General features: G+C 33.7%; 1 protein-coding gene across 23 annotated transcripts in view; it reads left to right on the top strand.

Annotated features, from left to right (window-relative positions):
• DZIP3 (DAZ interacting zinc finger protein 3) overlaps positions 1–24,102 on the top strand; it is a 145,619-nt gene that overhangs the window by 62,074 nt on the left and 59,443 nt on the right. For 15 of the 23 annotated variants that reach the window (XM_012524194.3, XM_058295883.1, XM_058295879.1 and 12 more), the window contains 8 exons: positions 1,220–1,321; positions 4,144–4,236; positions 5,733–5,785; positions 12,812–12,888; positions 14,525–15,142; positions 17,034–17,066; positions 18,103–18,272; positions 19,083–19,127. In XM_012524194.3, the coding sequence (XP_012379648.2) occupies positions 1,220–1,321; positions 4,144–4,236; positions 5,733–5,785; positions 12,812–12,888; positions 14,525–15,142; positions 17,034–17,066; positions 18,103–18,272; positions 19,083–19,127 (1,191 nt within the window). The remainder of the gene's footprint in view (positions 1–1,219; positions 1,322–4,143; positions 4,237–5,732; positions 5,786–12,811; positions 12,889–14,524; positions 15,143–17,033; positions 17,067–18,102; positions 18,273–19,082; positions 19,128–24,102) is intronic. The other 8 variants (XM_058295892.1, XM_058295886.2, XM_071214850.1 and 5 more) reach the window with 2 other exon arrangements.

Below are 24,102 nucleotides of genomic sequence, written 5' to 3'. Positions count from 1 at the left end.
GCATCCATGTGGAATCTACGCCCCCTCTTGATATAGATGTGGAGTGGACACAACCATTCCAAGGTCCACAGGATGGAGGAATAGAGTATGGATTAGAGTGGACTTACTGATACTCTATTCATGAACTATTGTGATTAGTTCATGGTAGCTGCTGGCGGTAGGGAGTGGAAGGAAGAGATGTGATGTGGAGGCGTTTTCGAGACTTGGAGTTGTCCTTGGTGGTGCTCCGGGGACAGTTACCGGACATTGTATGTCCTCGCATGGCCCACTGGGTGGACTGTGGGAGAGTGTGGGCTGTGGTGTGGACCATTGACCATGAGGTACAGCGGTGCTCAGAGATGTATTCACTAAGTGCAATGAATGTCTCATGATGGTGGAGGAGGTTGTTGTTATGGGGGGAGGAGTAGGGTGAAGGGAGTGGAGGGTATAAGGGGACCTCATGTTTTTTTAATGTAACATTAAAAATTTTTTTAAAAATTTAAGAAATTTAAAAAAGCATATGTGTACAGCAGCTGGGGTATATGGGGAGGAGAAATCCAGAATTTATTGATTAGGATAAGATAGGGATCGGGAAGTGGGCCTGGTGAGTGTTGGTGCTTAGGAAAGGGCAAGTTTAGTCTTGGTTTAGTCTTAGTTTATATGATCTTAAGGTTTCCAGGGGAGACTTTAGAGTTTCAATGACCTGACAGCATGTACAGCAGGAAGTCTACTGCTGAATGAAGCAGGGCTTTGATTACCAAGGACAGCATAATGGAAAGGAAAAGAAGTCTGTACCCTAGGATAATACAGTACCTTAGGGATCATCTACCCCCAAGGCAGAAAATTTTGAGGTCTGGTGGTTGGTAACAGAGAGATTGACAGAATAACGGGATGAAGTTGGGGCTTGAGGAAAAAAGAAAGGTAAAAATGGAGACAGAGGTGGGTAGACAGCATGCTTCTCTACAAAGGTTATAGACTTTCTGGTATTTTATTGTACAGAGCATATGGAAAATATTACACTGCCTTCTTCTCAATTATTACCTCTTTTCTTCCTCTGTCCAAATTTTTCTGTTATAAAAATGACTTCTAAAGCTATTTTATTACCAGTAATCTGTTGAAGAATTTGAATGCCTTGTAGCACTTAGTTACAGAACAATTTAAAAAGTGACTTAAATTGGTATTTCTGTATCTACATGAGTTACTATTTCTATATCAACAATTTAGTTTTATTCTTTTCCAGGGTTTCTTTCAGTTAATGTGCAGTAAAAGCTGCTGTGTTTATTTCCATAAAATTTGCTGGAAAAAGTTCAAAAATTTAAAGTATCCAGGTGAAAATGATCAGGTATTATGTTTGTTCTTCTTTCTTAAAATTTTACTGCAGCATTTCTTCCTCTGCTCTTCTCCCTTGTGCTCTTTCCCCTTAATTTCTTCCTGTTCACATCCTCTCTCCTTTTTTCCTCCCTCTTTTTTCCCCTTCCCATTTCTCTGATTCTTTTCTCCCCACATCTCCTCATTTATCATAACCATTTATTAAACAGCTCTTTGTAGGAGGTCTCAACTAATTTCTTTGCTCTGTTATTGCCGTCAATTTTGATCCTTTCCCTCCACAAGTTTATAGTCTAAGAATATCAATTTTGTTGCGTACATTTACCTAATAGACATAGAATCAGAGAATAATTCTTTAATAAACACACGTAAAAGGTAATTATATAATTTTAAAGATGGAGAACAATGATAAATTTGATAGTCTTCAAAAATATATTTGGAATTATTTATATTTATCTGAAGTCATACAATTAAATTGATCCAAACTCAATTCTATATTAATTATTCTTTAGTGAGTTAATGACCATAAACTGCATCTATAACGTTTTTTCTATAGTATTGTTATATTGCAAAAACAACAGAAAACCCTTATAAAGCAATTTTGGAATGGTAGAAAGAGCATTATGGAGTTGGGAAATACGTGTTTAAGTCCAGATTTAGCCACTTTCCAGTTTTTACATTAGTCTGTTAAGTTAACCTCTCTGAGATTCATTTTTCAAAGCTGTCAAGTAAGGATAGCAATATCTTCTTCACAGGATTATTGCAAAGATTAAAAGATAAAATAAGGTGAATCTGAGTTGTAAACTGTAAAAATCATTGCTTAAAAAAGAAAGCATTATTCACTTTTTCAAACAGTCTGTAAATACTTTTCAGTTTCTTTGATTGTAGGGGCAAACATATTCATTTTTAGAAAGAGAGGGAGAAAAAAGTAAGTCACTTTACCAAAGGAAATAGCAATATGAGAGTCAGAGTTAGGGCTGGACATTTTTATTCTTTGCTCTTCCCTAGAAGCCTCAGACATCTGATAGAAATTTAGTATTTCTTTTTAATTAGTCCATTTTATTTGAAGGTGTTTTCCCTGGGGCATTGAATACATTTTATGCTGTAGTATAGCTACTTAAAATTTTTGAAGTGGAAATGAGAGAGAAAAGTGCAACCATGTACCACATAAACTTGAAGTCCAGTGATACATGAAATGGACCTTTTTTTTTTTCTCAATTTTATTTACCCACACTCTATATCCACCAAACATACACTCTTCCTTACCTCCTACTTCCATTCCCTGGGTATCTCTAATCTACTTTCTGTCTCTGCAGATTTGCTATTTCTAGAGATCTTTTATAAGTGACATCATACAATATTTGTTCTTTTATGTTTTGCATATTTCACTGAAATATGAATAAGAATGTTACTATGAATAACATAATATTTTCATGTTTCTCTCATGTCTTAGCATGTCTGAGAACTTTATTCTTTCTTATGGCTAAAAAATATTCCATGGTGTATACGTTCCATATTTTGTTTATCCATTCATTAGTTGATTGACACTGGGGTTTTTTCCTCCCTTTGGCTGTTGTGAATAATGCTGCCATAAATACTGGTGTACAAGTGTCTGCTTGAGATCTTGTTTTCACTTTCTTAGGTATATACCTAGATGTGGAATCCTGGATCATATATAATTCTATGTTTAACTTTTGAGGAACCACTAAATTGCTTTCCACAGGGGATGCACCATTTTACATTCCCACCAAAAATGCACTGAATTTCCAATGTTTCTGCATCCTCTCCAACACTTGTTATTTTTCATAAAAAATAATAATAGCCATTTTTGTGGGTGTAACTGCTCATTGTGGTTTTGATTTGCATTACTCTGATGTCTAAGGATGTTGAGCATCTTTTCAAATGCTTATTGATCGTTTGCATATCCTCTTTGGAAAGATGTCTTTAAATCCTTTGCCCATTTTTAAATTGGGTTGATTGTCTTTTTTGTTGTTGCATCGTAAAGGTTATACACACACACACACCACACACATATCTTCTGCATAGTAAGGCCTTAACAGATACTTGGATTGCAACTTTCATCTCCCATTCTGTAGACTGTCTTTTTGCTATCTTGATAATATCCTTTGAAGTACAAAAGTTTGTAATTTTGATGAAGTCAGACTTATCTATTGTTTCTTTTGTTGCTTGTACTTGTGGTGTCATATTTAACAATCCATTACTAAATCACAGGTCATGAAGATTTGCCCCTTTGTTATCTTCTAAGAGTGTTATGGTTTTGGCTCTTCTATTTAGGTCCTTGATCTGTTTTGCTTTAATATTTGCATATGATGTGTGAGGTAGGGATATAATATCATTCTTTTGCATGTGAATAACTAGTTTTCCCAGTTCCATTTGTTGAAGAGACTATTCTTTCCCCATTCATGTATTTAGTACCCTTGTTGAAAGTCAATTGGCTATTGATAAATTGATCTACTTTTGTACTTTCAATTCTTTTCCATTGGTCTATATGTCTGTCTTTAAGTCACACACTTTTATTTACTGAAGCTTTGTAGTATAGTTTGAAATTGGGACATATGAATCCTCCAACATTCTTCTTTTTCAAAATGTTTTTTGGCTATTTGGGGCCCTTTGTAGGTTCCATATGAATTTCTGCATGAAAGACTTTTGATATTTTAATTGGGATTACAAAATGGACCATCTTTGAACACCCAGCTCTCCATTGTTTATTCATATCTTTCATCTTTCCAACTACATCTACATCTGCTTCTAACTTTATGTAAATGTAATCAGATTTGCACATCAGAGATTTTCTTTTTTTTTTTTCTGTTAATATAGAATTTTAGTGGGAGAAAATGTTTGAAGGAAGGATGTACAGGTGACGTGGTAAGGATGCTACAGTGTGATATACCTGGAATTGTTAAAATTTTGGTGAGTATCTTTTTCTCTCTTCTTTCACTAGAATGGTATTTTTTTACTTGAAACAGATTTGGGGGCCATAATTACAAGATTCTTACCATATCCTCTTTGCTGGTAACTAAGCTCTCTTACCTTTCTATTGCCATGATTTATCCAAAGTAGTATTTAAGTGGTCTTTAACAATAATACATTTTAAAAAGTAGTTAAAAAGAGAGAAGGAGAGAAAAAGTCGGCCTTACCTGTAGCAAAGAGGAGAGCGTGTAATGAATCAAGCATGACAATTAATCCAATTCTATGTCACCTAAAGTTAAAAACAATTTTAAAACTGCGGGCTGTTTTTTTAAAATATACTTTTATTTTTATTTTAAAGATACTTAGATTACATATGCCCCACTCCCTACCCCTCCCATACTTTCCCACTTTAACAGCATCCTTCATTAGTGTGGTACATTTGTTACAATTGGTGAGCCCATATTGGAGTATTGCCACTCAGTGTGGATTATAGTTTACATTATAGTTTAAACTCCCTTCTGCATGATTTTGTAAGTTATGACAAAATATATAATAGCCTGTATCTGTCATTGCAATGTCATTCAGGACAATTCCAATGTCCCAAAAATGTCTCCATTTTATACCTAGTTTTCCCTCTTCCTCCTCTCAGAACCTCTGGTAGCCACTGCCTCCACATCAATTATGAAACTTCTTCCATTGCTAGAATAATAATAAGTCTATAGTAGAATAATAATAACTCTACTTCAGTCCATCTTTCATTCCCTAATCCTTTTTTATTTGTAAATCTTTTTTTATATTATGAATCCTTTTTTATCTTTTGAATTTTTTATGTTATAAATAGCATCCTATAAAAATAGCTGATATCAAAATAAAATGCTTTAGTTTGAATTTTAAATGAGGTAATATCTATAGAACATCATACAGTACCTGTTATATAAAATATACTCAAATGGTATCCATTTTATTTTTAATCAGTTTTATTGATACATTTTAAAAAAAACATACAATTCCTCCAAGGTGTACAGTCAGTAGTATTTGTTATAATCACATAGTTTTGCATTCATCACTTCAATCATTATTTTTCAATATTAATAATAAAAAAACCAAAGAAACAAAATTCCTCACCTCTCAATCTCTATTTTATTTTTAAAACAATGAAATAGCTTGTTGAATTTTCAGTGTTTTAATAAAAAGACCAACATTATAAACAGTACTGCATCTTATTTGTTTATTTATCTTTAGATGTGTCACTTTTGTATTTCAAATTTGGCATTTAAATCCTATAATATTGCAAAGTAGAATTACATTTTAAGGCAAACTGTAGTTTGTTGTTTGGGATTATTTAGGGTTTGCCCTGTTAACCTCTTTTTTATTCTTTTATATTGACTATGCTTTCATTCTCACTGTCTTTTTATCAAACGTTAAGGCTAGGAAGTAACAGTAAAGAATTTTGAAAATTGAACTACATTAGAACTATTTTTTTCTATCATTTGCAGTTTGAAGTTGTGAGAAAGGATGAATATGTAACTGTTGAAAATTTAGGAGAAAGGTAAGCTTGAAATAAAATATTCTGTTCCTGTTATCTGAGCTAATATGTATCTTCCAGTTTCTTTTTTCTTCTGTATTTGTCACTAGTTGGATCTCTAGTAAATTTAAAGGGTCTACTAGGTATGTGAAAAATTTATTTAATTACCATTTGTCCCCCTCTCACCCCCTTATAATAGACACTGACATTGAAAAGCAGAGAAAGAGAAATTATATAGATAACTTTTGCTTAAATGTGAAAATAATTCTCTTGAAACAATACATATTTTTCATAAAGCTTTTTAAGTCAAAATTTTGTAATATAAAAACTTTCTCCCAGCTTTCAAAACTCACCCAGGCCTCTAAACTTGTCTTGTAATTAGAATCTTTTTGTTTCTTAGATGAGAAAACTGTAGGCTGTGTAGGAATATATAAGTTTAAGAATTCAGAGAGGTAGATTGCTGCTATTGAAATTAGAACTTTCAATACACAAAAGCTTCCTAATCTGTTGATTGGGTTTTCTTCTGATTAATACTTGCCATTTTTCAGTTTTCCAGGGAGACTAAGTGTAGCAGTTTGATATGGTTATGAATTCCAAAAATAGATACTGGATTATGTTTGTAATCTGATCTGTACCTGGGCCTGATTGAGTTATGATTAGGGCTTTAATTAGACCATGCCATTAGGGCATTGAGTCCCTGCTCTTGGTGGATGGGGATTCACAGATAAAAGGCATGGAAAAGGACAGAGTTGAGGGTTTCTAATGTTGGAGCTTTGGTATTGGAGTTTGATCCTGAAGTCTTAAACTGGAGATCCAGAGAAAGAGACAGAGCCATTTGCCTGATTGTCTATACCTTGTGGAGGAACCAGAGGCACTGAGCCCAGAGGAACCAAGAAAGCCTGAACCCTCACAGATGTCAGCAGCTATCTTGGTCCAACATGTGGAAATAGACTTTGGTGAGGGAAATAACTTATGCTTTATGACCTGGTAACTGTAAGCTCCTACCCCAAATAAATACCCTTTATAACGCCCAGCAGATTTCTGGTGTTTTGCATCAGCACCCCTTTGGCTGACTAAAAGAGAATTTGGTACTGAGAGTGGGGTTGTGCTTTTGCAATTACTGAAATGCTGGAAAGGTTTTGTAAATGGGTAAGGGGTATTTTTGGGCGGAATTGTGAGATGTTTGATGGAAAAAGCCTACCCCAAATAAATACCCTTTATAAAACCAACGAATTTCTGGTATTTTGCATCAGCACCTCTTTGGCTTACTAATGTATTAAGTAATCCACTTTCACTTTAGACATAGTTTTATGATCTGTCTTTGGAACAGATCTCTCTCCTAAAATCCATGCCTGTTTATCTACCTGATGCTGTTTTTGTTTTTTTTGTTTTTACCTCAGCTTTTATTTTTCACAACCTTCTACAATTTAGTGTGTCCAAAATTGGACTAATATTTCATCCCAGCACTGCTCTTTAACTTTTAAAATTCTTATAATATATCTTATAAATGCCTCCTTGTCTCTGTTTCTCCACTTCCCCAAAACTAAATGAGATTATCATTATTTTTCTTTTGGAATTCTGAAACAGCTTCTTAATTGATCTTCCTGCTTCTAGCCTTGCCTTTCTCCAGCTTCTTGTTTAACATAGCAGTGAAGAGGAATTTTATTTATTTACTTATTTATTTATTTACTTAAAAGGAACTTTAGATTACATAAATGTTACATAAAAAATATAGGGGATTACCATATGCCCCATTCCTTACCTCTCCCACACTTTCCCACATTGACAACATCTCTCATTAGTATAGTACATTTGTTACAATTGATAAACTCATATTGCCACTAACTGGATTATAGTTTACATTATAGTTTATACTGTCCTGCAGAATTTTATAAGTTATGATGAAATATATAATGGTCTTTATCTATCATTGTAACATCATGCAGGGCAATTCCAATGTCTCAAAAATGTATCAGAATTCCCCAGGACGGGAATTCAATATTCTTTTGGTTGTTGTGTGGCTCTCTGCTCACTGTGACAATGCCCCATGAACACTTGAACACATTCTTATGCCTTAGAGGCATGCCTCAGATGAACCCTCTCCCATGCATCCCCATCACCAACAACCCACACATCAGTGTTCCTCCCCTGCCACAGTTGTGACCCTTCTGTGATCCAAAACCTCTCCAAAGATGAAGTCAAGAAAATAACCAAATAAAAATATTAAGAAAATGAAATAATAATGATGGTTTAGAAAATAACATATAAAAGAAAAAAACAAAAAAGAAAAGAAACATAAAATTTAAAAATAAAATAAAAAAATCTTTAAATAATAAAACTTTTTAGACAATGTCTTTCATTGCTTTAAGATCTGTTGTCTTGTATGTACAATGAGATTTTCTTCTCTATATTCCCCCAGTGTCCTGTCTTTTTTTTTTTTCATTTTATCATCAAAGAAGTTTTAGGTTACAGAAAAGTCATGTAGAGAATACAGGGAATTCCCTTTTACCCAATGCCCTCCCTTTTTTCCCCTCTCCCTATTAATAACACTTTACAAATGGATGGTACATTTCATACAAGTAATGTACAAATATTGAAGCATTGCTAGTAACCATGGTCATTGGCTTACATGATGATTTACATTTTGGACCGTACACTTTTATAAATTTTGGTGAAGTTTAAAATGCCCTGTATTCATTATTGCGAGATCATGCAGAACAATTCTAATACCCTAAAAATGCCCTATGTTCCATCTATTCTATTCTTCTCTCCTCCTCCCCTCAGGACCTGTGGTAACCACTAAGTTTCACTTTTTGAAGAATAAGATTCATAGTACTTGCAATAATATTGAGGTCTTGACATATTGGCTTGTTTTCCTTTATTAGGCACTGCCTATGTATGTTCTTGGGGGACTCTTCTTCCTATATTTGAGAATATGGCATGACTCCCCAGGATGGGAGTTTAATATTTTGTTGTTTATTTTGTGGGTCTCTACCCAACTGATATATAACACACTATGACAGGATTCTGAACATTTACATATTCCATAAGAAACCTGCCCCAGATACATCCTCTCCTGTATGCAACCCCCCACATCCAACATTCTACACCAGTAACCCTCCCCTTCTATATTTACAAAAAGAACATTCCCAACATTGTAGTTTTCACCACAGACTGCAAACCCCTAGGTTCACCTGCTCCTTCCCCCATCCCTCCCCCTAGTTTCATGGATAGTCCAACCCAACCCCCTACCCTAACCCATAACAGACCAGCACCCCTGAACCCAATAGCATCACTGCACCACTGTCATGCTCATCCACTGCATAACTACACCCTTCCACCTTATTGTAGATTTTGCTTATATGGACATTGGCTCACAACCCTCTACTCCTTTTTCTGTCCCTTATAAACCTATCTTCCAGACTCCAGCTCTGGAAGTCTACTCATTTTACTTAATTCATATCAGTGAGGTCATGTAGTATTTGTCCTTCAGTGCCTGGCTTACTTGACTCAATCTTCAAGATCCATCCGTGTTATCCCGTGTGTTAATACTGCATTTCTTCTTACAACTGAGTTATAGTCTACTGTATGTATATACCACAATTTGCTTATCCATTCATCTGTTGATTGACATTTGGGTTGCTTCCAACTTTTGGCAATGGTGAATAATGTTGCTATGAACATTGGGTTCGTATATATGTTCGTGTCCTGCTTTCATTTCTTCTGGATATATAACCAGCAGGGGATTGCTGGATTATATGGCACTTCTATAGTTAGCTTCCTGAAGAACTGCCAAACTGCCCTCCACATGCCTGCACCGTTCTACATTCCCTTCAGCAGTGGATAAGTGTTCCCTTTCCTCTACATCCTCCCCAACACTTGTAGTCAAGGGGACTTTTCTAAAATGCAGATTGAAACATCACTTCTCTGCTTGAAAATATTTCACAGGCTAATCATTGCCCTTAGAATTAAGTTCAAATTCCTTGGCTTAGCTTTTCAGTTCCTTGGTCCTTGACTAAATTCACAAATGTCATCTTTTGTCATTCTTCTCTTTCTGTATATACACAAACCATACTGAGTTTCTTTTGGTTTCTTTAGTGTGCCATTTATTTTACCTCAAGGCCTTGCCTAGAATACTCTTCTCTTTTGACTTTGCCTGTTTAAAACCTGTGGAAAGCTTTATTGAGATTAAATCAGGTGTTCCTGTCATGCATTCCTTCTACTTCCCCCTATCAAAACACTTACCTAATTTTTGTTCTACTTCTTGTCTTATCTTCTCCATTTGGCTATAACGTCCATGATGACCAGAACTTTATCTTACTTATTAGTATATCCCTAGTATATAGCATAATTCCTGGCATACAGTTGGCACCCAATAAATACATGATCAGTAGAGAAACTGAATTTTATTATTCTCCAGTGAGAAATGTTACTTTTGTTTTGACAGGCAATTAAACTGGTTAAATATGAACAGGCAATTACATTGGTTAGGTTGTTTGATGTAAAACTCTTTCCAGTCTCAGTTCAGATCTTTTGCCGTTTGCTGAGCTGCTTTGAGTCAGTTCCACACATGAGTAATTGAGCAGTCAGTCAGAGATGTGGCTAGAAGAAATTTGGAGATCTCTCTTTCCTTTTGGGTTTCACTCACTCTCTTCAGTGGCCATGGTTCCTTGACATCCATTTTCTGGTTTCTAGATTTTCCATTAGACTATAATTGGCCCCAGGCTAAAAACTATAAGATTGATAAACTTACTTCATATACTTCTCCTCTCCTCTGAGGTTGTAGTTCCCACCAGAGTTGGGTCTACTTCTGACCACTCTCCAGTGCTTTCAAGGAGTTGATCTTTGTAATTCACCCAGGTTTTATAATTGTTTTCTTCGGAGAAATCTTCTAGTACAACTTCATTACCAAAACTTATTTATTGGTTGTTTTTTAACCTTAAAATGTTTTATTGTTATTAAAATATACGTAAAGAAGAGTAAAAAGAAAAGAAAAAATAAAATGCAGAGTTTAACAAATAATATAAAGCAAACACACTGTGACCCCAGCTAGATCAATACAGAATTTTGCCAGGAATTCAAAAGAACCCTATGTGCTCCTTACCACCACCTAACTCATCTCTTTCTCGTTAGGTAACCATTATACAGACTTCCACAGTATTCATTTCCTTGCTGTTCTTTACAATTGCACCAGTTCAAAATGTATTTCTAAGCACTGTAGTGATATTTAAGGTGAGGTTTTTCAAGCGATGGTTTATAAAAAGTAAAATGCACTCTTTAAAAATGTATAGTTAAATGAGTTTTGGTATATACAGTTGGGTAAACATTACCATAATCAAGATACCTAAAAAGTTCTCTCATTGTCCTTTGGTATCATTCCCCTCCCCAAACTCCAGCTCCTGGTAAACCACTGAGATGATTTCTGTCCCAATAGTATTGCTTTTTCCAGAATGCCTTGCAGTAAGAAGCTGTTGTATCTGGTTTCCTTCACTTAACATAATGCTTTTGATATTCATTCATGTTGTTCCATGTATCATTAATTCATTCCTATTTGTTACCGAGTTATACTCTGTTTTATTGATATACCACAAATTATTTATCCATTAACCAGTTGATGACATTTGAGTTGTTTCTAATTTTGGGCATTTTAATAATGCCCAAATGATACAAAAATGTATCATTATTCACTATAAATATTCACATATAAGTCTTTGTATGAATATATGTTTTCATTTCTTTTGGGTTAATTCCTAGGAGTGGGATTGTTAGCTCAATATAAGAAACTGCCTGTTTTCCCAAAGTAGCTGTACATTTTTAAATTCCCACTAACGATTTAGGAGAGTTCCAGTTTCACTGCATCCTCTCCAGCACTTGGAGTTGTGAACTTTTTAATATTTTAGCCATTCTAATATATATGCAATGTTATATATTGTGATTTTAATTTGTGTTTGTCTAATGACAAATGAAGTTGAATGTCCTTTCATTTGTTTATTTGCTATCTGTGTATCTTCTTTGGTGAATCATGTGTTCAGATGTTTTGCCCACCTTTCACTGGGTTGTTTATCTTACTTTTAAGTTAAAAATGTTCTTTATGTATTCTGGATACAAGTCTTTTGTCAAATATATATATAGAAAATATTTTATCCCAGTATTTGCCTTATATTTTATTTTGTAAAAAAGCAGAGATTATTAGTTTTGATAACATCTAATTTATCAATTATTTCTTTTATGTTTCATGCTTTTTGTTTTCTGTTTAAGAAAATTTTGCCTAATCCAAAGTCAGAAAGATTTTCTTCTTTGCTTTCTTTGACATTTTTATTGTTTTAGGTTTTATGCTTAGCTTTATAAACCATTTTAAGTTAATTTTAGATATGGTCTGAGTTAAGGGTCTACATTCTTTTTGTCCCATGTAAATATTGAGAAGTTCTAACACTATATATCGAAGGAACAATCCTTTCCCCATTGAATTACCTTGTCACCTTTGTTGAAAATCAGTTGACCATAAATGTGCTATTTTTGAAATTTTTTTTCTGTTTTTTTTATTTATATGCCTTTCCTTTCATTAATACTACATTTTCTTGATTTCTATAGTTTTGTAGTATCCCTTGAAATTAGGTGGTGTGAGTTCTTTGTGTTCTTATTTTTCAAAATTGTTTTTTGTTTCTTTTTCTGTTCTAGACCCTTTGTTTTTCCATACTAAATCTTAGTAACACCTTGTCAATTTCTACAAAAATTCTTGCTTGGATTTTGATTGGGATTGTGTAAAATCCCAAAAGAAGCCATCTAGGACTGAAATTTTCTTTGCAAGAATTAAAAAATAAATAAATTCAATTTCTTTAAGAGTTAGCTAGCTAATAAGATTATTTTTTTTCTTCAATGGGTATTGGTGGTTTATGTTTTTCAAGGAATTTGTCATTTTCATTCATGTTATATGTATTGTCATAAAGTTATTCATTCTATTCCTATATTATCCTTTAACTATGCTTATACCAGATATCTTAATTTACTTCCGTATTATTTTCACTGTAACTTAATTTTTTTCAATTGCAGTTACAAAAATTTGATGTCTCTGAAAATAACTGATACTGATATAAGACCAAGAATCAGTTTAAAATTTAGTACAAAAGGTAATATTTTTTTTATACATCTTCTATTGAAAAGTTTGTTAAAAATGTTGACTTCTACTCTAAATTATTGTGCAATTAACAACTGTTTTTATTTGTGTTTGTCATTCAGTGAGCTTGGGTTAGTACCAGCAAGCAGCACTTGGTAAAGGTTATAATTTGAATATCAAATGTATGGCTCTCACATTATGCTGGCATCCTATAAACTGGTATACTGTGTCTAGTGGATAGCTGTGACAACATAGTGATATTGTGCTCCTGCAGAGGTTCCCTACCAACTCCTTGTGCCTTGCATTCCTTTTTAATAGGGCAAGCATGAAAGCAGCCTTACCTGGAGATGAAATCTTGGGGCTTGGGGCCAAGTAGTTAAACTTATGTCCCAGCTGTTAGGAACATGCTAGGAAGTGCCAACTGCCTGGTACTTGGAGACCATAGTGTCCCCTTAGGGGATAAATTGTGATCGGTACTTCTTGCTAGAGAAAGTGAATATCCCTGATCCCAGTGATCTCCTTGCCTGGCAATCCAGAGAAAGCTCCCCAAGTCATTTACTTTAACCCTGCTTGTCTCCACACTGTATGTCAAGTAGATCAATTAAAAATATTCTTAAGAAATCTCTTGAAACATTAAATCATGAAAGGTAAAATAAAGTTGCATTTTAGGATGGATGTGAACACGTATTTTGATATTTTGCTCATACAAAAATAAAATAACATCAAATGCCAAAATCTTTCTGCTTTCTAATTCACCTTAGGACACTTTTCCTTTGGAAATACTATTAAGCTATAAAATACCAAATAGTTTAGACTCATGCCTTATTCAATTTCATTGATGATATACCTACTTAGTCATTAATTTTTTGAAGGGGTAGAACATGAGATTTCTTAGACCAGTGTTTCTCAAACTTTAATATGTATTTGAATCATATGGTGATTTCTTTAAAATTGTAGGTACCAATTCAGTAGGTAAGGTGTGGGGCCTGAGATTTGGCATTTCTAATAGGTTCCCAGGTGGATGCTGATGCTGCTGAGACCATATTTTACATAGCAAGTTTTTAGATAACTTTCTGTTTCTTGATATAGATCTGTGTTGCCCAATATGGTAGCTACTAGCCATAGGGGGCTGTTTAAATAAAAATTAATTAAAATGAAGTAATATTAAAAACTCGGTTCCTCAATCAGACAACAATTCCAATGCTCAGTAGCTAGCAGACAGTACAGATTAAAACATTTTCATCATCACAGAAAGTTCTTTTGGGCAGTGCTGATTAAGATAAAGTGTAAATTTTAAAAAAGTATAATTCACCATTATTAAACCCCTTTCAAGTCCTAATACTTTGATGCTATTTGATTGCCAGAGCTTATTTACATGAACAAAACCTTGGATAGTTGAAAGGCTCCTGTGGCAATTAGTCTTTGTGATTACTTTTTCTTGGAAACATACTGTTTTTGTTTGGATTTTCAACAAGTAGCTAAACAGTAGCATTGGCTACTAGTGAGCTTAGGCTGTGGCAAAGTACTATGCTGTACTTCATTCTTTTGGAATAGCCCCTGTCCTCCAGAAGCTTAGAATGTAATGAAAGAGACCACATAGAAAAAGAACATTAAGTGTAATGTTTTGACTTCTCAAAATTCATTTTCAGATGAAATGCCTGTCTTCAAACTTGATTATAATTATTTCTATCATCTGCTTCATATAATTATTATTTCTGGTACTGACACTGTCCGGAAAATATTTGATGAGGCTATACCTCCCCCTCTTTTGAAAAAAGAGCTTCTTATACACAAGAATGTGCTGGAACCCTACTACAACCATCTCTGGACCAATCACCCTTTGGGTGGAGCATGGCATCTACTTTATCCCCCAAACAAGGAGCCACCACAGTCCAAACAGTTTGACTTATATCTCTTGTTAGCTGTTATAAAACATTTGAATGTATTCCCTGCACCAAAAAAAGGCTGGAGTATGGAACCACCATCTTCTGATCTCTCTAAATCTGCAGACATCCTGAGGCTGTGCAAATACAGGGATATCCTACTTAGTGAGATTTTGATGAATGGTCTCACTGAGTCACAGTTCAATTCAATTTGGAAAAAAGTTTCAGATATTCTTCTGCGCCTTGGGATGAAGCAAGAGGATATTGACAAAGTGAAGGAGAATCCCATTGAGAATATCTCTCTTGATTACCATCAGCTGTCCATCTATCTAGGCATACCAGTACCAGAAATCATTCAGAGGATGCTATCCTGCTATCAACAAGGTACAAAATAATTCTTTCCTTCAGCCAATAAACCTTTATTGAGTATTTACTATTTCATCATAGTACTAAGGATAGGGGATTCAGTGAGCTCACACTGTGGTAGAATAGATGGATTAAGAAGTTAATAGACACTGTAATGCTAAAAATGTTTCCAGATTGCCATGGGAAGTCCTAGCCTCCGGGATTCATAAACAAGCTTTCTGGAAAGTGTAGTGTTTAAGGAGTTCTTAAGTTACGTGTAGAAGTTAGCCAGGTGGAGAAGATGGCGAAGATGTTTCAAAGTGAAATAAGAACAAAGATGTAGACTCTCTAAAATATATTATGGAGGGAACTAAAATATTTGGCATTATTGAGTTTAAAGTAAGCGAGATTTCACAGATAGCATACATTAAGAGAATTTATCTTGCCATACCAAGAAGTTTGTATTTCAAAAAGGAATTCTTCAAGATTTTTAGGTGAAGACTTTATCACTTCTCCAAAATTAAGGATACTTAAAACCATGAAATACAGATACCGTGTGGTTTCAAGGATGCCTTTTTGTGTGTGTGTGTGTGTGTGACACGGTGAGTGTATGTAGTTCTCCTTTCTATCTAGCAGAACCTTGAAGTTTAATTTAGAATTTTAGCAGTTATTCATTAGCTGTGGGTAATTTAAAAAAATAAGATAGCGTTTATACCAGTGTCTGAATGCAGCATTAACCAAGCCAAGGCATCGTCCACTGATACGGAAAAGACATCAGAGCTCCTCTGTCACATTCTGGGATAGTTCCTCAGCTCTCATCATGGGGAGTGGGGTTCAAAACATGAAACCCTTGCTGCACTATTCTGGGTGACTTTTTCTGCTCCTAAGTTATTATTAGTCATACTACCTAGTAAGCAACTGATGACCACATTGGTGGTGAACTAGTTTTCTTCAAAGATAATTACTTGGCCCCAATCTCCAACCTCTTAGTAAGGCTCTGGAATACCTTTTTGCTTTCCTGCTTCATCCTTAAGAGTTTTCTTTGAGCATTAAAGTAGAGAATAGTAGTTTGATTATATAAGAAAGTCAGGCAAGAGTCCCTGATTTATAAATGTACAAGTTTATAGAGCTTTTAAAAATATCTACTCGAAATTTTAAATAAAAATTTATGATATAAAAAGGGAATATGTGGTAAAGAGCTTTGAGCACTAATTCAATTGAAGGCATTCCCATCATCTGACTGAAGGAATAGTGGGTATTAATTCATAAAAGTAGCTTGAAGAGCTTAATTGGTCAAGTCCCTTTAAGAGAGGCTTTCTTAGCATCTAGTATCTCCTTTCTAATAGTTATTATATTTATATGTCTGATTATTTTATTAATATCCATTGTCCCCATTAGATCTTCATGTAAGCAGAGGCTACATCTTTTTTTCTTTACCATTTAATTTCTAGAGCCTCACACAGTGCCTGATACATAATGGTGCTCATTAAATATTAATGGCCAAGGAGACGGGGTGCTGATGGGAGTAATTAAGATTAATAAAAAGATTTAAACTACCAGTAGAGGTTTGTCTCATACTTGACTATTATTACTTCATGGCCTTAGTCTTTGTAAATAGTAAGAATTTGCTGCTTGGTTTAAAATGTGTATGGCCTAGACATTATCTATTATGTACCATCAAAATTTTGTTTACTTTTCTTTAATCCTGTAAATATTTAATGTAATCATGTCAATAATGTAAATATATTTACAATCCAAAGATTATGCCTTGTCTAAACTGGATCGATGAATGAAGCTGGTTATTTTTACAGTTAGTTATAGACTCAATTAGTACAGTATAAAATTCTTCTGGTTTTTCTTAGTTCCAGTCAGATATTTGTTCATTGCATTTGCAAATATATGCCTACATTTTTTTCTTTATGTATTACAGGAATTGCCCTACAGTCAATTACAGGCAGTCAGTGTAAGTATATTTACAAACAAAATGCTTTAGTGACCTTTTAACTTGGGATACCTAAGGGATGCCTGTGGGATTTTTACTTGGTTAGATAAACTGTCTGATAAACTTTAAATACTTGTTAAATGCTTGGAAAATCAAATTACTACTGGTCAAGTGAATCCAGTACAAGCCTTACTCTGCCTTGATGCTCTAGGCATGTGCTCCAGGGTTCACACAAGGATAGTATTCTCACTTTTTGACCCACAAGACACTCACTTGATGTGAGCGAGATATTATTCTCACTTTTTGACCCACAAGTCTCCTTGGTCTGCCCACCCATAAGGGCTAATGTTTAGCTTGCAAAGCTTTTATCTGGCTAACTAACCATTGCTGTAGCAATATAATATTGTTGCAAGTGGTGAATTGCTAGTTTTTAAAAAATGTTCCATTTTTGTTCCATTTTTTAAAAAATGTATTTCATATCTTACAATTCAAATTACACCTGATGAACTTTATCATTAGTTTTGTTCAGAGTTAAATTTTGGACCTCTCTGACCAATCAGACTAGGTTCACAAGTTTTGAGTACTGAGTCTCTAAGACAGTATCAAGGAGTGTGATATCAAAGAAAAGATCATATAATAGGGGGAAAAATAGATCTTTTAGCTTTTATTTTTCTTTTTATGGTTCAGATTTATGTCTTATAATAATAATAGCTGCAGTATTAATAGAGTCAATTGCAGAACATTCAAAAACTTAATTAGTATTTTGAATCTACTTAGGTTTGTAAGTTCTTATGATTCTTATGAGGTATCTTTAGCTTAGCATTCAGGTTCATACTGATTGGTTCCAGGCTAGTGTATCTGCCTCTTTTTTGGTCATTGATAAATGTGTATTGCATTTCCATCTAGTAGTTGAACATCAAACAGAGTAAGGTGTTTTCTATTTCTGTCTCTGAAATAGTGTTTTTTGTTGTTTTTGTGAGGGGTGCAAACATTTGTAATGATAAGAAACTGAAATGCCTTGCATCCAGATTTTAAGTATTTTATCTTTCACATTTAGGTATTGAAATAGAAGAGTCTCAGAATGAAGAAGAAGAACTAAGTCCACCTTTCATGGAGTACAATATAAATGTGAAATCTAACCTTGAAATACAGTTAGAAGAAATGAATAAAGATGTAGCATCAATACCCAGTGAATCATCAACAGAATCTGTTAAAGATCTCCAGGAAGTATAAGCTCTCATTAATATTTGAATTAGAAAAACTTAATCAGGGCCTTTATTTGTTACATGTGCTGTATTTAAAGCATTCCAGACAACCTTTGCTTACATATATCATAGTGCTCACACAGAGCTTAAATCAGAATGGTTTTTTCCCCAGTACTTCCTTCTATCACTTTTCCTGTGATAACCATTTACTCTGTCAACATTTATTGAACACTTACAATGTGCTGGATTTCTAGATATGTTTCTTCTCCTGTGTAATGGAAATGGATGTGGGAGGGTGGTACAAAGTAGAAGAAAGAATAGAGAGGAATATAAGGCAAGAGAAAGGGAGGGAAAAATGAGTATTTCAACATTATTCATGCCGAAGTAGAATTAAAATCATCAAGGGTGGAATCCCTGTATTTTTTTATAGATAAGCAGTATCACTTATTATATAGTCTGTAAATTCTTCTTAGGCTTACTGTTTCATTTTATAGATGTGAATTTGTTGACTTTTTAGAAACATCTTCCTCCTTTGTTACTAAAGCATGCACATATATACAAATGAAGATCTGTGAGCATTTTATCAATAGCTGATAGTTAACATTATTTATTGTTCTTTTATACATTAGTGACTTCTCAAAGGGGAAGAACTGAGATTAAAATGAAAAATTAAAATAAAAATAGTTATTTCCATAAAATCCAGAAAGAAAATATGATTTATAATATTAAAGGGCAGAAGGTCTCCATGGTTAGAAGAAATATATTTTGCAAAATAACCTACTGTGCAATTTGAATTGTATGTTAAGTAAATTATTTCTCTCTTATCTATCAGGTTAAAAGTAAAACAAAGAAAAAGAAAAAGATTAAGAATAAAAAGGTAAGAAATTATTACCATTATAATAAAGGGGTCTGATTATGAATTTTAACATAGATTCACTGCTAGAACCTAAAATTAGTTCAGATAGACATATGGCATAAATGACTTTATAAGTGTCAGTAGCAATGAATATAAGACTGTAGAAAAGTCTAAGCAAGTTAGATCCTGAATGATTTAAATTTACAGTATGCTCTACCATACTTTTCTAAATCAGTTTGTACACTTGAAAAATATAAATAAAGTGACTGATTTAGTCCCTTGGAAACTTCATTAACTTCTGCATATAGCTATTATTTTTAAAATGCTTAGCCAATGTTTTAAAAACAGTTTATTTTTACATCTCTTCTGATATGTTCAGAAGCATTTTTAAAACTTGAGGAAATCTTGATTTTCTCCTTTATGTGTAGGAGTCTGCCAGTAATGCAATAGTGGTCAAAAAAGGTACAAACACAAATAGCTATTCTTCCGTTTCCTCTTCTTTGATTTTTGCCAGTTGCAAAATGAACACATCACTATCTAAAACATAGTCTTAGCAGAAAGTCTCTTAATTACTTGGAAAATTATATGGGAAAGCTTGTAGTACTTTTTATCAAGCACATAGCTAACCACCAAGCTGTGCAAACTTTGTGGTGAAAAAAAATTGTTCATTTTCTGGCTTGAAACATATATATTTAAAAATCTATATATACCCTATATATAATACTATAAAAAGAGTGAGAATATTTGTCCACCTATAATCTAGACAGCCCTTACTAGTTATGTGAAAGTTTATATGCATTTTAATCATAAATGAGATTCAAAACAGTGAGGATGAATTTAAAAAATACTTTTTGAGTTCAAGAACAAAATAAGGATCATTTATACTTTCATCAATTAAAAAGATCAACATCATTTGTGTATTTGTTATCATAACAATCACTATTACATACTGTTTCACTCAAAGATTATTCTAAAAATTAAATTTTGTTTTTTAAAGACAGGAGTATAAAGATTTTTCATTGCATGTAGATAATTCTTATCTGATAAAACACAACCTGACTGGTTAATTTAACTGTAATTTTTAATTTATTTTTGTCAAAACATAAATAAGTATGAGGTCTAATACTATATAAAGCTAGTCAAGTAAATCCTAGAACATCAGTTCACAAAGCTAAGATCAAGGGTATATTATGTGCCATGCCAGTTGATTCTTTATGTCCAAAAAATAAAACATGGAAGTGCTTGGATTTTTAAATTTACAATAGTTAAATGGAAAGGCTCATTTCCAGTCAAATTGAAATTATAAATAGGGAAGAAACACAACTGGAAATGAATGTAAACATCACTTAAAACTGTATCATGCTGATAGCATTAAACATTTGTTATTAAATATCAGCAAAAATCTAGGGTTTTTTTTCTGTTTCTCTAATATCCTAAGGTTTTTTGTTTTCAATTTATTAAAAGGGGTTGAGATACTTTCCAAAATAGGATAAATTTATCAAGATCAAGATATTAGAGGAGCATTCTTGTCTCTTGTATCTAAAATTTAAAATTACAGGAACTTAAAAATGATAAAATAAGTTCATAGATCTATTTCATGTAGAATAATTCTATTTATATAATCAGTTACAATTACCATAGATGCAAAGAATTGTCTAATTGTAATATAATTAACCAGTCTTTTTAATTCATTAAAAATATTAATTGCATGTTTTTTGCATTTCAAATACAGAGTCAGTAGGTGAGAAAACCACATTTTGTATTGGGTTTTGATACCTAGCCTATGTCTGGTATACCACAATATGAAACCTTCTGCAAAACTCTAAGCACATGCCCAGAGTCAAAACATGTTGCTCTATCTCAGTACCAAGTAACAACATTATTCCTAAGCCATAATAATCTCAAAACTTTAAGCCAAAGTATCAGACTTGTTGTATAGACCTCATCCTTAATCAGAGCAACTAATACTTCTTATTCTCTTACAATTATGGTAGAGAACAAAGGACAACTCATCATTTAATTTTGTTGTTAGCTGAGTTAGTTCCAGAGATATAACCTCTGCTCTGCTTTTGGCAAAGTTGAAAGCTTATTCATAAACATAGATTCTTATGAAATTTTGAGACCAGGTTCAGACAAATGCAGTTCAGTATAATGAGTGTACAATATTGATTTAAAATTTTTTTTGAGGTCAGTAATCTATATTCTGAAAGAGTTTGTTGTGTGTTGTTAGAAAGGCCTGTTTTTCCTCACTATTCAGCTTCAAAGAATTGCATTGCAGTGTGACATCAATCACTACACTTCAATTTGTATCTACAGCTTTATCCCTGTCTTTACATTTTAGACACTGATGCTGTTATAGTTTTTTTTGTCTTTTAATTATCATTCTAGTAACATATATATGATCTAAAAGTTCCCCTATTAACTACATTCACATATAGAATTCAGTGCTGTTAATTTAACTCACAGTGTTAGCTACCATTACCACCATTCATATCTAGAACTTTACAATCAAACCAAATAGAAAATATGTACAAATGAAGCATTAACTCCTCATTCCTGACCCCTAACCCAGCCCCTGGTAATCCCTTCATATCGGTGAGTTCATACAATATATGTCCTTTTGTGTCTGGCTTTACTTCACTCAACATAATGTCCTCAAGGTCCATTAATATTCTTTCATGAACCAGAACTTTTTTCCTTTTTAAATCTGAATAATATTCCATTGTATATATATATACACACCACATTTTGTTATCCATTCATTGTTGATGGACATTTGATTGCTCCCATCTTTTGGCAATTGTGAATAATGCTGCTATGAATACAAGTGTGCAAATATCTGTTCTGGTCACTGTTTTCAATCCTTCTGAATATAATACCTAGTAGAGGAATTGCTGGCTCATATGGTAATTCTATACTTAGCCTTCTGAGGAACTGCCAAACTGCCTTCCACAGTGATTGCACCATTTTACATTTCTATCAGCAATGAGTGAGTGTACCCATTTCTCCACAGCCTTACCAACAGTTGTAATTTTCTGTTATTAATAATAGCCATTTTAGTGGGTGTGATATGGTATCCCATTGTCGTTTTGATTTACATTTCCCCTGTAGTTAATGATGTTGAATATCTTTAAATGTGTTTTTTAGCCATTTGTATATCCTCTGGAGAAATGTCTATCCAAGTCTTTTACCCATTTTTAAATTGGGTTGTTTTTCTTTTTATTGTTGAGTTGTAAGTTTTCTTTATATATTCTGGATATTAAACCCTTATTGGATAAGTGCTTTCCAAATATTTCCTCCCATTGAGTAGGTTGTCTTTTCAGTATTGTTATAAACTCCTTTGGTGCAAAAATGTTTTAAATTTTGATCAGGTCCTTTTTATCTATTTTTTTCTTTTGTAGGCTGTGCTTTGGGTAAAAATCTAAGAAACCATTGCCTACAACAAGATCTAGAAGATGCTTCCCTATATTTTCTTCTAGGAGTTTTATAGTCTTGGTTCTTATATTTAGCACTTTGACCCATTTTGTGTTAATTTTTATATGGTGTGACAATGGATCCTCCTTCATTCTTTTGTATATGGATATCCAGTTTTCACAGCACCATTTGTTGAAGAGACTATTCTTTCCTATTTGAGTGGATTGGTAGCCTTGCCAAAAATCAATTAGTCATAGATGTGTATATTTCTGAACCCTCACTTTGATTGCATTCATCTGTATGTTTATCACTGTGCAAGTGCCATGCTGGGTTTTTTCTTTTTACAAAAGATTTATTTTATTCTCCCTTCCCCCACCCCCACCCCATTGTTTATGCTTGCCTTGTCTGTTTGTCAGGTACTCATGTTTTTTTTGGTGGCACCGGAACCGAACATGGGACCTCTCGTGTGGGAGGGAGGCACCTAATCACTTGAGCCACCTTTGCTCCCTGCTTTGTTGTGTCTTTCATTGTGTTTTCCTCCTTGTGTCTCTTTGTTGCATCAGCTCGCCATGCCAGCTTGTTGTTATGCTTGTTATGCTAAAGAAGGAGGCACTGGGAACCGAACCTGGGACCTCTCCTGTGGTAGGTGAGAGCTCAATCACTTGAGCCACATCTGCTTCCCACCATGCTGGGTTTTGTTTTGTTTTGTTTTGTTTTCCCACCATGCTATTTTGACCATTGTAGCTTTGTAATGCATAACTAATGAATTAAAATACGTAAAGTCAGGAAATGTGAGTCCTCTGATTTTGTTTTTCTTTTTCAAGGTGTTTTGGCTGTTTAGGGCCCTTACTCTTCCATATAAATTTGATGATTGGCTTTTCCAATTTTCTGCACAGTAGGCTGTTGGAATTTTGTTTGGATTATGTTGACTCTGCAAATCATTTTGGTTAGAATTGGCATCTTAACAGTATTTAGTCTTCCAATCCATGGGATGGAATGTCCTTCCATTTATCTTCTTTGATTTCTTTTAGCAATGTTTTGTAGTTTTCCATGTATAAGTCCTTTACATCCTTAGTTAAATTTATTCCTAGATATTTGATTCTTTTAGTTGCTATTGAAAATGGAATTTTTCTTGATATCCTCCTCAGATTACTCGCTACTAATATATAGAAATACTACTGATTTTTGTGTGTTGATCTTGTACCCCATCATTTTGCTCAGTTTATTAAGTTCTTTGTTGTAGATTTTTTGGGACTTTCTCTATATAGGATCATGCAAATAGTGAAAGGTTTACTCCTTTCTTTCCAATCTGGATACTCTTTATTCCTTTTTCTCCCTAACTGCACTTGCTAGAACTTTCAGTAGAATGCTGAATAACAGTAGTGAAAGTGGACATCCATGTCTTGTTCCAGATCTTAGAAAGTTTTCAGTCTTTTGCGTTGTGTGTATTGTTACCTGTGGGTTTTTCATCTATGCTCTTTATCATGTTGAGAAAGTTTCCTTCTATTCCTATTTTCCTAAGTGTTTTTTTTTTTCCTTAAATCAAGATAGGATGCTGGATTTTGGCAAATGCCTTTTCTGT

The sequence above is a fragment of the Dasypus novemcinctus genome, chromosome 4 (assembly GCF_030445035.2).
Source record: "Dasypus novemcinctus isolate mDasNov1 chromosome 4, mDasNov1.1.hap2, whole genome shotgun sequence".
NCBI classification, from domain to species: domain Eukaryota; kingdom Metazoa; phylum Chordata; class Mammalia; order Cingulata; family Dasypodidae; genus Dasypus; species Dasypus novemcinctus.
The sequence above is the reverse complement of the archived record's forward strand: the minus strand, read 5'-3'. Positions and strand labels throughout refer to the sequence as shown.